General features: G+C 51.9%; 1 protein-coding gene and 1 long non-coding RNA gene across 10 annotated transcripts in view; one reads left to right on the top strand and one right to left on the bottom strand.

Moving 5' to 3' along the window:
• The window catches only part of Slc16a5 (solute carrier family 16 member 5), a 27,000-nt gene extending 11,387 nt beyond the window's left edge, over nt 1-15,613 (bottom strand). For 2 of the 8 annotated variants that reach the window (XR_015631080.1, XR_015631079.1), the window contains exons 1-3: nt 15,279-15,613; nt 12,380-12,523; nt 5,083-6,075 (exon numbers count right to left, since the gene is read on the bottom strand). Coding sequence is in view for 6 of the 8 variants with exons in the window: in NM_001109568.1 (NP_001103038.1) it covers nt 2,955-3,202; nt 5,266-6,075; nt 12,380-12,523; nt 15,279-15,477 (1,401 nt within the window). In the remaining 2 variants the exon portion in view is untranslated. 8 annotated transcript variants of the gene reach the window in all.
• LOC148003179 (uncharacterized) lies at nt 13,998-18,471 on the top strand. Of its 2 annotated transcripts, none has more exons than XR_015632266.1 (3): nt 13,998-14,120; nt 15,271-16,196; nt 17,037-18,470. It is a non-coding gene; the product is annotated as an uncharacterized LOC148003179 (long non-coding RNA). The 2 variants fall into 2 exon arrangements; XR_015632265.1 differs by lacking the exon at nt 15,271-16,196 and adding an exon at nt 15,100-15,203 and having other exon boundaries at nt 13,999-14,120; nt 17,037-18,471.

The following is an 18,471-nucleotide window of genomic DNA, read 5'->3' as shown; positions in this document are numbered from 1 at the left end:
TTTGTTTCTTTTTAAAAGATTTATTTATTATATATAAGTACACTGTAGCTCTCTTCAGACACACCAGAGGAGGACATCAGATCCCATTACAGATGGTTGGGAGCCACCATGTGGTTGCTGGGAATTGAACTCAGGACCTCTGGAAGAGCTGTCAGTGCTCTTAACCGCTGAGCGGTCTCTCCAGCCCTCCCGCCGGATTTCTAGAGCTGGAGGCTTTAGGTGTCAGCTGCGGAGCCGCCGTGGGGATGCATAGAAGGAGGGAGGAAGGGAGAGAGGAGGGAAAGAGGAGAAAAGGAAGGAGGAGGGAAAGAGAAGAAAGGGGGGAGGGAAAGATGGATGGAGTGACAGCCTGGCGGACGGATTTTAAAGTTATCTAGACATGGTGGTAGTTTAATCCCAGAACTCGGAGTTTAAGAACAACCTAGTCACTGGGGATTTAGCTCAGTGGTAGAGCGCGTGCCTAGCAAGCACAAGGCCCTGGGTTCGGTCCCCAGCTCCGAAAAAAAGAAAAAGAAGAAAAAAAAAAGTACAACCTAGTCTACAAGGCAAGCCAGGGCTACATAGCAAGACCCTGCCAATCAAACAGAACACCCATCAAACCCAAAACAAAATCTTAGGGTTACAAGGAGCATCAGGGAGGTAGGCAGCTTTGCCATGCCGTCATGGAGATGTAGGCAGTGAGGGTTTTTAGGGCAAGGATCAAGGGTCGTGTACTTAGCTCTGTTTGCTATCAGGGGCCTGAATCACAGCAGAATGGTTTATGTATTTCACCTTTCCCTGCCCCCCACCTCCGAGGTTCAAGTCCCGGTGATCAATCCATGCCCAGGATCAACCCAGACCAAGAGTTTTAACCTTAGTCTACGCTCTTGAGTACTGAGGTAGCCTGGCTTCATACATCTCAGCTCAAGATGGCCAAGCATCTGACTGGTCAGAGCATCGAAGACCTGGGGATCAGGAACCTTTGAGATCCCAGAACAAACCCTTTGCTGATTCCCCTCATAACCTTCCAGGGGTGATCCAAAGCAGTTCCTGGCCACAAAAGAGTAGAGCTTGCTTCCATGTTATCTCCTAGTCCCTGGCATCAGAGAGCTGGGGTTACAGCACTCCTGGGGGTAGGTGGGGCTGGTGATTGAACTGAAGGCTTGATGTCCAGGACTAAGCTACACTCTGAGCCTCATTTCTTCTTTGCTTGTTGTCCATAGTCTAATGCCATTATTACCAACGGGCAAGTGTGGTGAAAATTCTCTAGCTGGAGGTTCACAGATTCTATTTTTCCTGGAGCGTTTCCCGGAAGTGGGCCTGTTAGCCAGCTCCAATTCTGTTTTCCATTGGAATGAGAAATAGGTCCTGGCATTTGCCCCTCAGGGTAGAAACCATGCCTGGTGGTTAAGCTCAGTACTGAGTTGGGATCAGAAAAGCAATGGTAGACATTAGACATGACATAGAGGCAGGCTTTTTCAGTTGGAAGATGATGTCTCTTACAGGCCAAAAACATTTCTTTGATTACATTTATTTGTGTGTGTGTGTGTGTGTGTGTACATGCCATAGAACAACTTGTGGTAGTAGGGTCTCTCCTTTCACCATGTGGGCCCCAGGAATCAAACTCAAGTTGTCTGCATGTCAGTAAGCACCATTACCTACTCAGCCATCCCCGACCCAGGGTCTAGAGACAGTGAACAAAGCGATTCAGCAAGTGCGCCGCTGCAGTACTTCCCTTGACCATGAGGGGGCGATCGTGACAGCACCTTAGAGGAGACAAAATAATCCTTAAAATGCTTACTCATGCCAGATGGACTTGTGGAGGAGGAAGGCTGGCGTCAGTCATGAAAATAAAATCGGTTTTTCCTGATAAGGCTTTCTTGCTGGAGCCTGGTTGAGCCTGAACCAACAAACAAGCCCAAGAAGTTCCTGCCAGGCCTGGGGAAGAGAGGAAATTTACTCAGGCCTGTTTTCCTGCTTTACTAATCCAGAGTTCATGACCCGCGGCAGGGAATGTTTTTGTATCTAATTCAAACAGACTGTTTTCCCATTTCCTGGAGTACCCAGCTGGGACAAGCCTGGGCTGATGACAGCCAGCCTTAAGTGATGGCCTCAGACACCAGCACCAGAAGTGTGTTTGTGGACACAGCTCTAGGCCGTGGGCAGAGGCTAGCAAGCAGCTGCTGCTTTAGCCAGTTACTGCCTCGGGGTTGATACTTCCAGCACATCCTGGAGAAAGTGGCGCCTCGGAGGCCACGGGCGGAGCACAGGCTACCATTTGCACACATAGGCCCGGTTTTTATAACGTTCCTTAAGTTTCCTAGCCGGCCTTCTTGTCTCCTTGTTAGTGAAGGATCTGCCTTCCCCTACAGAGTCTGGTAAAAGAGGAGATTCTGCCTCAGGCTCTGCTCAATGGCTGAAGACTCTTTAGACTTTATAACTTCTGAGACCCAAGCAGGAGGGCTCCTTCCAGGACAGCAGAGAAGTAAGTTTCTTCCTTGCTCTCTGCAGAGGTGTCAGGACCAGTTTTCCCCACAAACAGCCAATTGGTCCTAATCTTGTACCGAGGCCAACTTCTCTTCCTGGCTTTTCATCTCTGCCTCTGCTATGGCGCCACTTAGCACGAGACTCAGCTTCTTGAAGCAGCACTCTTTATCTTCCTGACCTGAGGGGGTCAGGGTTGGTTATTTGGGAAAAGAGGAGGAGTAAGTTCTTGGAGGACAGGCAAGTTCTTCAAAATTGTCTGAGGCCTGAAGGGCAAAGAGAGCTGACATGGGAAGGCTGGATGAGAGGCCCCAGAGTGTTGGGTTGTAGAAACAACTGGGAGGAGCCAGCCCAGGGTAGCTAGGTAGCCATGACTGCTTCAAGCAGGACTCAGACCAGGAAGGCCCTCTTCTGCACTCTACTTCCCGGAAGGAAGGTTTCCCCCCACTGACTTCAGAGCTCAGAGGCAGGTCATAGGTGATCCCTGGAGTTCAGACACTGGTCACATAGATGTTTTCAGGGTATGGTTGCTTCTTGGCACTGTCCTTGTCTTCTGAGGTAAGACTGTGCTTTGAGGTAATCTCTGAGGTAGCATCCTCCATCTTGGCTTGCCTGTCTTGCTTCAGCTTCTTCTCTGCGACATAGAAGCCCACACCCATGAAAAGGGAGGCTGAGATGAGGAGGCCGCTCGACATATAGAAAACATAGTTGAAGTTGTTGGTCGTGTCCAGCAGCAATCCTGGGGGACAGAGAACAAGTTAATCCACCATGCAAGTCCTAAAGGCTCCCCCCACTACCCTGTGCACTCGAGGAGGGCAGAGACTTTAGTTTTGTCTCCTCCGCTCAATAGGAAATCGTGGCTGGCACCCTGGAGATAGACAACAGACAATAAGACCGCCTGATCTACACAGAGATACCCTGTCTTGAGAAACCAAACCAAATCAATCCAAACAAACAAACAAACAAAACAAAAACAAAAAACCTCACAGAGCCAAGCTTCAGGGTCTGACCACAGTGACCACCACCATCCTTCCTTGATGACTATCTCCCGAGCCAAACTCCTCCCACCCACTCTGAAGGTCCCTCTCTCCGCTGTGCAGTAGCCTTCTGCTACAGGTCTTGTCTTACATATTCTGCTTGTTTCCTTCCTAGCACCAATCACCTCATCCATCCCCCCCACCCCACGAAGGTGAGCCCCAATAGGGTGGTTTTGAAGGCGTGCTCTCAGGGACTGGTCTGGGTGGACGTTGTGGCGCATGTGCTCTCTTCTGCATTTTATAGTTGGCATCCTGGCTCAGAGAAGAATAGTGATGTCCCTGGGACTCACAGGCGAGAACTAGGAGAGCCAGGATGTTGATCCCAGTGAACACAGGTGAAGCTCTTATCACGATCTCTTTGCTTGAGATCCTTACAACAAGGTCTCTTACCACCCACTGTGCTTCACTGACAGGAGCAGAGGTCCAGACAGGGAGGTGACAGATTCATGTAGTCTGCAGTGCAAACCCTTCCTCTCTCTCCTTCCTCTCCACCCCCCTAAAAAATCTTTTTTAAAAGTGTATGAGTGGGCTGGAGAGATGGCTCAGTAGTTAAGAGCACCGACTGCTCTTCCAGAGGTCCTGAGTTCAAATCCCAGCAACCACATGGTGGCTCACAACCATCTGTAGTGGGATCCGATGCCCTCTTCTGGTGTGTCTGAAGACAGCTACAGTGTACTCATATACAAAATAAATAAATAAATCTTTAAAAAAAAGCGTATGAGCATTTTATTTTCATGTATATAATGTGCTGCATGTATGCAGTACCCACGGAGACCTGAGGTTGGCGCTGGTACCTCTAATGCTGGAGTTACAGATGGCTGTGAGCCACTCTGTGGGTGCTAGGAACTGAACTCAGGTTCTCTGTAAGAGCAAAAGTGCTATTAACCTCTGAGCCACCTCTCCAGTCCCTCCCTCCCTTAAAAGAAGACTGATTTCTTTGATGTATAAGACTGTTTGCCTGCGGGGTTGGAGATTTAGCTCAGTGGTAGAGCGCTTGCCTAGCAAGCGCAAGGCCCTGGGTTCGGTCCCCAGCTCCGAAAAAAAAGAGGAAAAAAAAAAAAAAAGAAAGAAAGAAAAAAAAAAAAGACTGTTTGCCTGTATGTATGTAAGGGCGGGTGCTATACTTCAGGGAGCTGGAGTTATGAACAGTTGTGATCCACCATGTGGGTGCTGGGGATGAAGCTGGGTCCTCTGTAAGGTCAGCAAGTATTTTTTGCTCTCTCTGTGTGTCTCTTTCTCTTTGATGGTAAGACTGAGACAGGGTCTCATATAGCCCAGGTTGGCTCCCAACTTGCTTTGTAGCTAAAGGTCTTTCTGCCTCCATTTTCTTTTTTTTTTTTTTTTTTTCCGGAGCTGGGGACCGAACCCAGGGCCTTGCGCTTCCTAGGTAAGCGCTCTACCACTGAGCTAAATCCCCAGCCCCCTCTGCCTCCATTTTCTAACAGGCGTGCACCACCATGCCTGGCCACGCCTATATATATATATATATATATATATATTTTTTTTTTTTTTTTTGGTTCTTTTTTTCGGAGCTGGGGACCGAACCCAGGGCCTTGCGCTTCCTAGGTAAGCGCTCTACCACTGAGCTAAATCCCCAGCCCCCACGCCTATATTTTTATACCTCGAGGACCAGGCAAATAACACACTGTAGCTGCTGGGGGAAGGGAAGGATCACAGATTCCAAGTCCCTTGTGACAATGGTACTGGGCTCAGATCTGTCCAGAAGGGGGAGCCTGCCTGGCTGCCTTCCTTCCCAGTCGCTCACCAGCCAACGGTGGAGAGATGAGAGAACCCATGCCACACAGGATGGTGAAGAGGCCCAGGGCGCTGGGGAACCGATCCATCGGGACAATGTCCATTAGAACCTGGAAGACGAGGATTCCGGTTCCACACATGGACAGGCTGTACACCAGGCAATAGCCCAGGAGCACCCGGAAGTCGGCCGACACTGTGCATATGAGGTTGGTGAGCCCATTGATGAGGATCGCCACGGCAAACAGGTACTTCCGGTAGGCAGCCAAGCTCTTCCTGCCCGCCAGCATCCCTGCCACTGGCCGCAAGAAGATGTTGCAGAAGCCGACAATGGACATGAGCATGGCTGCCCAATATTCTTCCATCCCATGATGCATAGCGTAGGGCACCAGGAAGATATGTGGCAGTGAAAAACCCAGGGTCATCCATGTTGCACCCGTGACATATATGCAGAAGACCATATTGTGACGAAGGATGTCGAAGGCCAGGTAGTATTGGATAGTCGAGACACATGTCGCCAGGCAGCTGCGTGTAGGTGTCTTGGGAGGGAGAAGGAGATCTTCTTTGGGCTCAGGGTCCACATTGGTGGCAACGGGCCTCAGCATGGCTCCACATACACAACAGTGGAGAAAGATGCCACCGAAGATGAGGAAGGCACCCCTCCAGCCCAGGGTTTCCAGAAGATATCGGGCCAGCAGTGGCCAGAGGGTGACACCCATGGAGATTCCTATGGAGGCCAGTGCATTGGCTAGCGGCCGCTGGCGGACAAAATATAAGCCCACTACTGTGATGCTTGACTGGAAGCTGAAACACATGCCCAGGCCTGCAGTGCGAGAGGGGACATCAGCTCAGGGACTTTGTAGGACTTTTCCACCTCCACATGGAGTAGGGATCTTGGCTCATGTTCCATGTCTGTCTCCTTTGGCCCTAGGACAGACACACTTCCAAGTTTTCATGATGGAAGGTACCTGACAACCTCCCTATAAGCATCTCACCTAGTTCTTCCTCCCAGCCCTCCTCTGCAAGCACTAGTGACCTTAATCCTCCTTCCTCCCTCCCTCCCCCTCTTCCTTCCTTCCTTTCTTTCCTTTTTTCTTCCTTTTCCTTCCTTCCTTCCTTTCTCTTTCTTTCCTTTATTTTCCTTCCTTCCTTTCCTTCCTTCCCTTTTTCTTTTCCTTCCTTCCTTCCTCTCTCTCTCTCTCTCTCTCTCTCTCTCGCTCGCTCGCTCGCTCGCCAGGTATTATTGTGCTGAATGACTTTATTCCCAGAACTCAGGAGGCAGAGGCCTATAATTCCAGGCCAGCCTGACCTTCACAGTGAGTCCCAGGCCAGCCAGGGCTGCATAGTGAGAGCTTGCCTCAGAAAAATATTCAGTTACTCATTTTATGTGTATGAGCATCTGCCTACATGTGTGTATGTGCACCCTGTATGCTTGTGTATCTGAGTTCAGTGCCTGGTACCCATGGAGGTCAGAAGAGGACATAGGATCTTCTGAAACTGGAGTTGAAGGGAGTTGTGAGCCACCATGTGAGTCCTAGGAGCTGAACCCAGGTCCTCTTGCATGAGCAATAAGTGCTCTTAACTGCTGAGACATGTCTCCAGACTCTAGATTTATTTTTATTTTAATTGCGTGTGTGTATGTGTGTGTAGCTATGCACGTATGTATGTGTAGCTATGCACATATGCATGTGTGTGTGTATACTCGTGTGTGTGTGCATGCGTGTGCTTGTGTATCTGAGTTCAGTGCCTTCAGAGGTCGCTGAGCCGGATTGACCCGTGATTGTGAACCACTGAACATGGCTTCTGAGAACCGAACTCAGGTCGTCTGCAAGAGCAGTACACACTCTCAGACACAGAGCCATTTTGCCCTTCACATTGAGATTTTAAACACCGTCCTTTGATGGATGCCTCTCAAAGACTTCCTGTCACATTTGGAAAACATCATAAGTGTCTTCTATGTCCCAGAAGGCTGTGTGGTTTGGCTATGCCCTGGAATCTGCCAATCACTGGGGTCAAACTCTGTCAACTCCATCTCCAGACAGCAAGCTGCCTTTATACTTCGTGACCCTTGCCAGGGCTATGTCTTCTGTCTGGAATATATTCTACTTAGCTCAGACGCTGCCTCCCCGGAGGGGTCTCCCTGCTTCTTTGCCTCCTGTGCCCCACAGTGGTCAGTGCTGGAGAACTAACTTGAAACAAAAAGTCCTGTGTCTCTATCCCCGCCCACCCCCAACCCCTGTGTGTGTGTGTGTGTGTGTGTGTGTGTGTGTGTGTGTGTGTGTGTGCGTGCGCACACGCTATGCTACTATAGCATGTTCAGTCACTCATGGACCCTCTAGGTGGCCATTTAGGCTTTCTTCCTCTCTCCTAACTCCTCACTCAGCTGTCCATCAGGACATTGGCCTGCTCACCTATGCTTCAGGGGTCGACTTTTTTTTTTTCTTTTCTTTTTTTCGGAGCTGGGGATCGAACCCAGGGCCTTGCGCTTGCTAGGCAAGCGCTCTACCTCTGAGCTAAATCCCCAACCCAGGGGTCGACTTTCTATTCCTGGCCTTCAGTCTGTCTCCTCAAACCTCCCTCTGCAGTTTCTCCACCTTGTATCATTTCTTCCCGTCTTTACTGGGCTGTTTGTGATGGCAAATGAACCCAGAAGGCTATTCAGGCACAGCATGTGAGTCCGAGTCGGAGGCCAGCCTGGTCTACGTAACCAGTTCCAAACCAGCAGCGAGGGGTACCATGTCCAAAAGGGGGAGGGTTGTCTCAAAAACACAATCATAAGCAAAATAGCAAAAATTCCCAAGAATGCAAACAAACAAATAAAAAACATTCTCTTAACACTGCAGTTTCTGCACTAGTCCATTGCGCTGCTGCTTTTGCACAGGTGCTGTGGATGCATGGGGTAGAATACAGGTGAGACCTGAGTAAGGCTCTGGCTTTAAATCCTAGCACCAGGAAGGGAAGGAACTGCATGTGGTATACTTCTGTAATCCCAGAATTCAGGAGGCTGAGGCAGGGGGCTTGCTATAAGTTTAAGGCCAGGCTGAAGGACACAAGTGAGACCCTGTTTAAACCTTTCCAACGGAAAGAATGAACAAAGTGGGGAAAGGAGATGGAAAAAGGGAGGGGGAGAAAGGAGGGAAGGAAGGAGGGAGGGGAGGATGGAGGGAGGATGGAGGGAGGATGGAAGGGAGGAGGGAGAGGAGGATGGAGGGAGGATGGAAGGGAGGAGGGAGGGGAGGATGGAGGGAGGATGGAAGGGAGGAGGGAGAGGAGGATGGAGGGAGGATGGAAGGGAGGAGGGAGGGGAGGATGGAGGGAGGATGGAGGGAGGATGGAAGGGAGGAGGGAGAGGAGGATGGAGGGAGGATGGAAGGGAGGAGGGAGAGGAGGATGGATGGAGGATGGAAGGGAGGAGGGAGAGGAGGATGGAAGGAGGATGGAAGGGAGGAGGGAGAGGAGATGGAGGGAGGATGGAAGGGAGGAGGGAGAGGAGGATGGAGGGAGGATGGAAGGGAGGAGGGAGGGGAGGATGGAGGGAGGATGGAAGGGAGGAGGGAGGGGAGGATGGAGGGAGGATGGAAGGGAGGAGGGAGGGGAGGATGGAAGGAGGATGGAAGGGAGGAGGGAGGGGAGGATGGAGGGAGGATGGAAGGGAGGAGGGAGGGGAGGATGGAGGGAGGATGGAAGGGAGGAGGGAGGGGAGGATGGAGGGAGGATGGAAGGGAGGAGGGAGGGGAGGATGGAGGGAGGATGGAAGGGAGGAGGGAGGGGAGGAGGGAGGGAGGATGGAAGGGAGGAGGGAGAGGAGGAGGGAGGGAGGATGGAAGGGAGGAGGGAGGGAGAATGGAAAGGAGAACGGAAAGGAGGATGGAAGGGAGGAGGGAGAGAAGAGGGAAGGGAGGATGGAAGGGAGGAGGGAGAGGAGGATGGAGGGAGGATGGAAGGGAGGAGGGAGAGGAGGATGGAAGGAGGATGGAAGGGAGGAGGGAGGGGAGGATGGAGGGAGGATGGAAGGGAGGAGGGAGAGGAGGATGGAGGGAGGATGGAAGGGAGGAGGGAGGGGAGGAGGGAGGGAGGATGGAAGGGAGGAGGGAGGGAGGATGGAAGGGAGGAGGGAGAGGAGGATGGAGGGAGGATGGAAGGGAGGAGGGAGGGGAGGATGGAGGGAGGATGGAAGGGAGGAGGGAGGGGAGGGTGGAGGGAGGATGGAAGGGAGGAGGGAGAGGAGGATGGAGGGAGGATGGAAGGGAGGAGGGAGAGGAGGATGGAAGGAGGATGGAAGGGAGGAGGGAGGGGAGGATGGAGGGAGGATGGAAGGGAGGAGGGAGAGGAGGATGGAGGGAGGATGGAAGGGAGGAGGGAGAGGAGGAGGGAGGGAGGATGGAAGGGAGGAGGGAGGGAGAATGGAAAGGAGAACGGAAAGGAGGATGGAAGGGAGGAGGGAGAGAAGAGGGAAGGGAGGATGGAAGGGAGGAGGGAGAGGAGGATGGAGGGAGGATGGAAGGGAGGAGGGAGAGGAGGATGGAAGGAGGATGGAAGGGAGGAGGGAGGGGAGGATGGAGGGAGGATGGAAGGGAGGATGGAAGGGAGGAGGGAGAGAAGAGGGAAGGGAGGATGGAAGGGAGGAGGGAGAGAAGAGGGAAGGGAGGATGGAAGGGAGGAGGGAGAGAAGAGGGAAGGGAGGATGGACAGGAGGATGACAGAGGCAGAGAGGGAGCTTAGTGGAGGAAGGGAGGCAGTGGGACAGAAGGGAATGCTGGGTCCCAGCTTGCTTCCTTGTACACAGCTCCTCTAGGCAGTAATGGGGATCAGAAAAGGCTGGGCAAGTGCTATTCACGGAGCACATTCTCCATCCCCTCTGTTCTCTGCTGAAATGAACTTGTTCCTTCCATACCTTGACCTGTACCTCCTCCCCAGCCTCCTCCTCATCCAGGCCTCAGTGCAGAAGGACAAGCATGGCCCTGGGCTCCTCCCAGCACTCAGCACACTCCATCCCTCCCTTTCCCGAAGACTCTTCTGACCATCAGCTTCTGGGTCTCTTCTTTCTGGCCGGCCTTTGCCCAGGCTCAACTCTCCTCACCTGTCCCCAAATCCTGAGAGGTGGCAGGGGTTCCTCATCTCAAGCTTCTGTTCCCATTTGTTTTGTTTGTCTCCTAAGTCCTGAGCTACCTGCCTCCCCCCTCCCTCCCTGGGACCTCAGCCTGTCTAAGCCTGAGGTCCACATCTCCTCCAAACCGAGTCCTCCTGTCTTCCCATCACAGTGATGGCGACTCCATCCTCCAAGTGGTTTTGTGGGCATCGTGACTTGGAGAGCCCCGGTTGTCTTAACCCTTCATTCTGAGCCCTACTTCCTCTACACTTCTCTCATCACACCCTGTTCAAACTAGGAACCCCTGGGACCCAGGTGTGTTCTTCCCGCTCCTGGCCATTCACCCCAGAGTCACCAAAGCCAGAGCAATACGTTAGCCTCTGAGATAGTGTCACTCATCCCTCTGACTGAACTCAAGTGGCTTCTCATCTCAGCATAAAGCCATTTATAAACTGAGCCCCCAGCGGGCCTCCGCCCAACATCTCGGCCCCTTGATCCTACATCTCTAGCCTATGACTATTTTCTGTTCTGTGTGTGCATGTGTGCCTGTGTGCGTGTGTGCGTGTGCGTGTGTGTGTGTGTGTGTGTGCGTGTGTGCGTGTGTGTGTGTGTGTGCAGGCTCACTGTGCCTCCCTGTCAAGTGTTACCCCTGGTGTCATGCACCTTATTTTTCTTTTTTTCTTTTTTTTTTTTTTTTCCGGAGCTGGGGACCGAACCCAGGGCCTTGCGCTTGCTAGGCAAGCGCTCTACCACTGAGCTAAATCCCCAACCCCATATGCACCTTATTTTGAGACGGTCTCACTGGCCTGGAACACACCAAGTAGGCTGGACTGGTCAGCCAGGAAGCCCCAGGGATCTGCCTGTCTCCACCTCTCCAGCATTGGCATCAGAAGACGGCCACAGTGCTTGGCTTCTTTAGGTGAGTTCTGGAGGCTTGAACTCAGGTCCTCGTACCCACAAGATAAGTACTTTACCAACTGCCCTGTACCTCAGAGATCTGTATGCTTGCTGCTCCCTCTACCTGGACCTCTCTTCCTCAGAGAGCCTCAGTCTCTCCGTGCCATTGTTTTGTTTGCAGTGGTTTTAATAAGTGTCCCAGAAAAGCTCACATAGTACTTGGGTGTGGTAACAAATGTCTTTAATCCCAGCACAAGGCAAGCAGAGGCAAGTGGATCTCTGAGTTGAGGCCAGCCTATTCTGTAGGGCTACAAAGAGAAACCCTGTCTTGAAAAACCCCAAAAACCCAAACAAACAAACAAAAGAGCCCGCCCAACCAACCAACCAAATGAAAACTCAACAATTCTCATAGCAAAGTCTTGGTCCCTAGCTCAGGGCTATTGGCAGAGGGAAAACTTTAAGACACGGGGCTTTGGGACTGGAGAGAGAACTCAGTGGTTAAGAGCACTGGCTGCTCTTCCAGAGGCCTCGAGCTCAAGCCCCAGCATCCACGTGGTGGTTCACAACTCTCTCTAACTTCAGTTCCAGGGGGTCTAATGCTCTATTTTGGCCTCCTAGGGTACCAGACATGAGTGTGATACATGCATACGGAACACATAAAATGAAAGTGAATAAGTGTATTTTTTTTAATTGAACAAAAGAGAGAGTTGGGGCTTAACGGGAGATCTTTGGGGTAGTGGTGTCTGTCCTCAATGTCTTTCAAGGGCTACTGGGACCCTCCGTTTTTACTCTCTCTTGCTCCCTGACCATGCAGTGAACAGGCCTTTTTCATTGGCTTGTTCGTTGAAGACAGGGTTTTATTCTACAGCTCCACTTGGTTTGGAACTCACGTGGTCCAGTCTAGCCTCCAACAACAAGGATCCTCAAGACCTTAAGTAGCTCAGACAGCTTTCTTCAAGACTCCTCTCACACTGGTGACATTCTCTCAGGCCGGGATGCTGTCACACTCGCAGTCCTGACCCCTCATATACTCTCGAGTATCTAAACATTCTTATGTATCTGCCCCTGACCCCTGTCTGACTTCTCCTCTAGACCGTAAGCAGTCCCACCTACGCAGGGCTTTCGAGAGAGCGATGGTTACCTGTGATAAGTCCTGCCGTAAGGAAGAGGTGGATGAGCGAGTCTGAGAAGGTGCTGGCTACCATGCCCAAGCTGGCCAGCACCCCCCCCAGCATCATGGTCACTCGACAGCCGAAACGTTTGATCAGGATGCTGCACAGAGGTCCTGCAGGCAAGAAAGGTCACAGTGGGTGAGGAGGTGTGGAGTCAGGACACAGAAGGGCTGAGAGAAGGGTGCTATAGGAACTAGCCAGGGGGATTAGGAGATGACTAAAATCTGCTAACGTGGCTTTCTGGTTGCCACCTTGCCACAGTCTGGCCCTGTGGTCCCAGCAAAGCTTGACGCTCATTTCTGCTTCAGTTTTCTCCGCTACAGAAGGAGTGGTCAGACCGGCTGTTGTGTGGTGTGGCATCTGGAGGGCACGGCAAACCCTGCACTAACCTAAGTCGAGAACCATGGCAGTTTGGGATCATGATCTACATGAACATCACACCCTTGCTTCTTGTGGTTTGCTCCGGAAAGAACCTCCTAGAACAACATGCCCCTCCAGCACCCCCCCTTCCACCTACCCCACAATCTTCCAACCTCATACATTCGACCTGGGTCCTGGACCACTCTGCACCTCCTTGCTCTGACCTTTGGAGTGTTAGGGAGAACATCAGTCCGGATGTCTGCTCCCCTCTCTCGATGGTTCTAGCCAGCACCCAATCCTTAATCCACCTAGGGCTGGAGATGGAGCTCAGGTAGAGAGAGTGTGTTCAGCATGTAGGCCTTCGGCTCTTTTGGAGAAGGGGTGGGGGGTGGAACAGGGAGGGATTCTAAGAGAGAAATGCAGAGACAGAGAGAGACTGGAAGAGGGAGAGTCTGAGAGATACAGAGGGGAGAAGAATGAAAGAAAAAGAAGGAAAGAAGGAAGGGAAGGGGTTGGGGATTTAGCTCAGTGGTAGAGCACTTGCCTAGCAAGCACAAGGCCCTGGGTTCAGTCCTCAGCTCCGGAAAAAAAGAAAAGAAAAAAAAAAAAAAGGAAGGGAAGAAGGAAGGAAGGCGTGAGTCACTAAAGCAATCCAACTCCTGAATCCATACTTAAACATTTGGCTCCATGTAGAGAAGAGCCTCTCTCACCCCAGTGGCTTTCTTACTAGCCCCACATTCTGGCAAGTAGAAACCAGTCGGACTGGCCAGCTGCCCCCAAATATCTCACAGGTTCACATTCATGAGCATCCTGTCCCCAGGAAACACACACAATAAGTACCCTCCCCACCCCTGTAACTTTGCCAGAGGGCAGAGAAAGTTGTGTGCACGTGTTTCTTTGACGGGAGGAAGCGTGATGTGAGCCAGCATTGATCTGAGAACGACAAAGGGAGAGAGATTAACTGACTCTCTCGCGCTGTCTGTCATGCCCTGTCTGTCATGCCAACACTGCTGCCGCCGCCGCCACCGCCGCAGAGCAGCCTGCTCCTGCTACTGCAGAGTGCAAGGAGGCTTTGGTTGGGTGTGACTGCTGGCACATAGGTCTTCCCCACCTCTGAGACTTCACCTGCCTCAGGAAGGTGACCTTGGGAAGAGCTCTGAGTCACAGGGAGGGAGTGGAGTTGGGGCGGGGATTTTGAGCCACCTGTGCCCTCTGCCTTCAGTCCCCTCCCCAATCCCTGCAGGCCCAGCTCTTGGAGCTCGCTGGCCTCCGCTCTCCAACACTCTGGGTGAGCAATGGGCTCAAAATGTTCCTGAAACTACAACAGGGTAATGAGCACAAAGCTGGCTGGTAAGTTGGGGTTTCTCCAGGATGTCTAGTCTCCAGTCTCTCGCCGAGGTCCTTCTTGGCCTGCAAGATCCTTCCGAGATTCCCATTGTACTCTCCAGCCCTGGAGGGCGAGAGGCCACACGTCCTGGGTCAGCTTGGCTTTTCTTTCTCACCCAAAGTCCACACTTCTGGTGGTCAATTCCGGGGTCACCGTGGAGGTTGACAATCCTCCTCCCACCCAGTTTCCTTTTCCCCTGGCATGAGAGAAGGTATCTGGAATAACCATCAGGTGCTGCTATTAGATGGAGGGACTAGCACAAGGGTAGCAAGCTGCAGAGCTGGGCTCAGCCAAGCCAAAGAAACACGTGTGTGGAGGTGGGGTGGAGGGAGACAGGCCTTCGGATAGTTGGCCCTGGCTCTCATGGACCCAGTCCCCACTTGTGGTCTCTGTCTACCGAGTCATCTCCCAGGGGCTGAGGAAAGGTCACTTATCTCAGGGCATAGACCTGGAACTCTGATCATTGGGCTTGCTGGTGCCAAGTTGGACAGCAAGGAGAAGGCAGGATGAGGGTCTGCCTTTCTCTGAGATCCAGACTCATGGAGGACTCTCAGTGGGAGATGGGGCTTTTCCTGTGTCCCTTTTTCTGACTTGTCCTTTCTGAGTCTGAAGCCACAGTGAGGATCTCTAATGTACCAATGATTGACATCCCCATGTATTTCCTACCCCCTCCTAGTTTCAAGACCCCTGAGGTCGCTGCCACCAGATCATGCTGGAGCTGGACAGGGCACTGGCTGTTATCTCCTTACTATAGGATAGAAAGTTCTGGGAGGTGGCCCAGCCTGTGTCTGCTGATCCCACTTCCTGCCGTCACTCAGGGTATTATTGAATACCTTTGCTCCAAATCGGTCACCAAGAGGACTCTGCAATCATGGATTGGCTCTGTGCCTCAGGTGGCCCTCTCTCTCCCATCCCTAATGCAGCCATCCTTTCTCCGGACAGGGCTCAGTGTAGCCAGGATTCTAGCCAGGAGGGTCAGACCCTGCTTAGATCAAGTAATCTCAGGACATCCAGGTGAAGCCTCTGGCCTCAGAGAGAGGAACATGGTAAGTCAGGAAGATTGTGCCCCTCCCCAGCTCCCAACAATCCCTTCTTCCCTTCCCACTCTTCAAGATACTCACCCCCACAATGGAGCATGGCCCCCATGATGGAGGGAAACCATGAGGTCTCACTGTTGCTGGCCTGGAAGTCACGCTGCAGATCAGTGAAGAAGACGCCGATGCAGGAAGGGAAGCCTACAGTGAGGGCCTGGGTCACCAAGGAGGCTAACAGGACTACCCAAGCCCATCTGCCGTCTGCTTGCTCCAGGGCCTGGGGCATTCTCAGCTCCTGGTATTGCCTCAGCCTTACTGCTACGTTGTGACCTCGGGCTGGAAGGAAAGGGAGTGCAGCTGTGGTTGGCAGGCTGTCAGCCCTCCTCCAGCCCACCTGCCGCTCTGCCTGGGTGATTGAAACTGCTTCTTCCTTATGCCCTGGCCCTAAGTATCAAGGAGGGGCACCGCCCCCTGGGAGGTGACAAGAAGCCTTCACAGTGGCCTTGGCGTTTCTTTCCCCCCACTTTGCAGGGACAGCCCGGCTGTAGGTGGCAGGGGTGGGGCCGGCAGTGACCAATGGGTACAGGTAGGGCAGCAGAATTCTCTCTAGTGATTACATCATCTGACAAAGCACCTTCTAAACCACTTGATAACTGTTTCAGAAGGATGGGATCATGGGGCCAGTAAAGTCCTGGTGTCTCCCAAAGTGGAAAAGGGACCTGTCTGGAGATTTCTATGGCTGAGCTGACTGCATACTAGCACGAACTTTCCTGACCCCCTAGAACAACCTAACTAAGCTTGCCACCAGCCAGCGGGCTGGTGCACAGGGCACAGGCAACAGCTCAGCAAGGACAGCCAACCTGCAGACTCGCAAAGAAAGCCCTTTGAAACCACCTTACAACACTCCTTTTACAAGGTGTTAAAGATCAAGAGCTCTACGGCTGCGCTGACTCCTGTTGCCTGTAGCAAATGACTTTTTCCGAGCACCCCCACTCCTTTACTCAGGTACGGGGACAGGCATGGATATGTAAACAGTCCCACACTGGCATACGGACTCATTCCAAGATACATACAGACATACACCACACACACACCACACACACGCACACACAAAATCTACTGCCACCCCAATCATACAAACTTTATACAGATACAGCCAGACTTATCTCAATTCGATATTACCACCCAGGCCCTGTTCCCAGCCCCGATGCAAAAGCCTCAGCAATTTTAAGCCCCCTCACCACCCCCAGCCAAGTGACATTCCTTTTCTGACTCTCCTGTTCCCAGGTCTCCCCAGTCCCTTCAAACTCTGGGTGGTGGGCAGGCTGTGGGCGGAAAGAAACTTTGTCTAGGTTTAAGCAGCAGACGGCATCAGCCGCTGTTCCCACAAGACCCTTTCCTTACCTTTTTATTTTTGGAATCTGGGACCTTTGGAAGCCCTCAGAAATAGGAAACTGTCTCTCTCCTTCTCTCTCTTATGGAATTCTGTTCACTCCCGTTCACCTCCCACCCCAGCCTCCAGTACCACCGGGGTGCCAGCCGGCCGAGGAAGGGTTTTAAAAGAGCTCTCTCTACAGAGAAGCGGACCATGCCCAGCTCTGAACTCTGTATTTTGCATAGCACCAAAATTTGGAATAAAGATGCTAAGATGGGGGTCTGGAGATGAGATGTAGTTCAGGGGTGCAGCAGGCGCCTAGCAGCGTGAGGCTTGGCACAGTCACCAGCACCCTGATAAACCGGGATGACTCAGCACCCTGGTCAGAGCAGAGTGTCTTGTGTGCCCTTGTTTTTGGTCTCCTACTAAAATTTATTTTTATTTTATGGGTGTGGGGTTTTTGCCTACAGGGATGTCTACACGTACCACTTGCCTGCCGGCTGCCCTCGAAGGCTGGAAGATGGCGTCTGAACCCCTGGAAATAGAGTTCCCGTAGGTTGTGTGGTACTGTGTGAATGCTGGAAAACTGAACCTGGCTTCTCTAAAAGAGAAGCTAGCTCGTAACTGCTGAGACATCTCTACAGGCTTCTGTCTTTTCTTTTTTTCCTTCTTTTTATTTTGAAACAGAAAATGAAACTAAGTATCCTTCATTGGTCTGGAACTTGCTTTGAAGACCAAGAGGACCTCAAACTCTGGGAGATCCATTTGCCTCTATATGGCAAGTGCTGGGGTTGAAGGTGTGCATTACCATACCTGACTTTGTTATTTGTTTGTTTGTTTGTTTATGTTGTAGAAGAAGATCTTACTCTGTACCTCAGGATAACCCAGAATTCACTGTGTAGTCCATGTTGGCCTTGAACTATCGTAGTTCTACCTTGGTGCCCCTCATGCTGAGCTCCCCAGCTCAGACCTCTTGCTAACACACGTGAACACCTTCATCACTGCCCTGTACCACTGTAAGGCACAGGGTCATAAGTGACTTCTCACAACAAATGACCTTCTGGGAGTCCTGGGCACACCGGTATAACTGCCTCATCAAAGACCCCTAAAGAGAGCGACAGCCTGAAAGTGGGACATGAACACCAGCTCCCTGCATTGTGTCTCACCCTCTGAGGGGCATCTCACAGCCTCTGCCCAAGAGATTGCCAGATGAACAACTCTGACTGTCAGTGACTAAGCTCAGCCTGTCACCTGTCACTTGACAACCATGCATTACCGTGTCCGTGTCTATGGTGTCTGTGTGTGTCCGTGTGTGTGTCCGTGTGTGTGTGTGTGTGTGTGTGTGTGTGTGTGTGTGTGAGAGAGAGAGAGAGAGAGAGAGAGAGAGAGAGGCTCTGCCTTTCTGTCTCCTGTTGGTTGCTGATTCAATTCAATACCTGGTTGCCCTCAGTATATTGCCCTGCTGAACTGGCCATGTGCTGTGACTCATTAAATGTTACAGCCTGTTTTCTCTTCAATACCCTCCGTGACCTCTGTGCTCTATGAAGTGCTGTTCAACTTGAGTCTTTTTTAAAAAGATTTATTTGCATTCTTTTTAAGTGTGTGAGTGAAGGTGCCCATAGAGGCCAGAGGCACTGGGTTCCCTGGAGCCTGAGCTAAAGACTAGTGTGAGCTGTCAGATGTGGGCGCTGTCAGCTAGATTCCAGGTTAAGTGCTCTTAACTGCTGAGTCATTCTTCCAAACCCTAACTTGTTAGGTCTTTTTGGTTTTGTTTTCCAGACAGGGTTTCTCTGTGCAGCCCTTGTTGTCCTGGAACTTGATTTGTAGACCAGGCTGGCCCCAAACTCAGAAATCTGCCTGCCTCTGCCTCCTAAGTGCTGGGATTAAAGGTGTGTGCCACCACCA

Source organism: Rattus norvegicus, chromosome 10 (genome assembly GCF_021556685.1).
Source record: "Rattus norvegicus strain SHRSP/BbbUtx chromosome 10, alternate assembly SHRSP_T2T, whole genome shotgun sequence".
NCBI classification, from domain to species: domain Eukaryota; kingdom Metazoa; phylum Chordata; class Mammalia; order Rodentia; family Muridae; genus Rattus; species Rattus norvegicus.
Note: the sequence above shows the minus strand (reverse complement) of the source record. Positions and strands in the feature narration are given on the sequence as shown.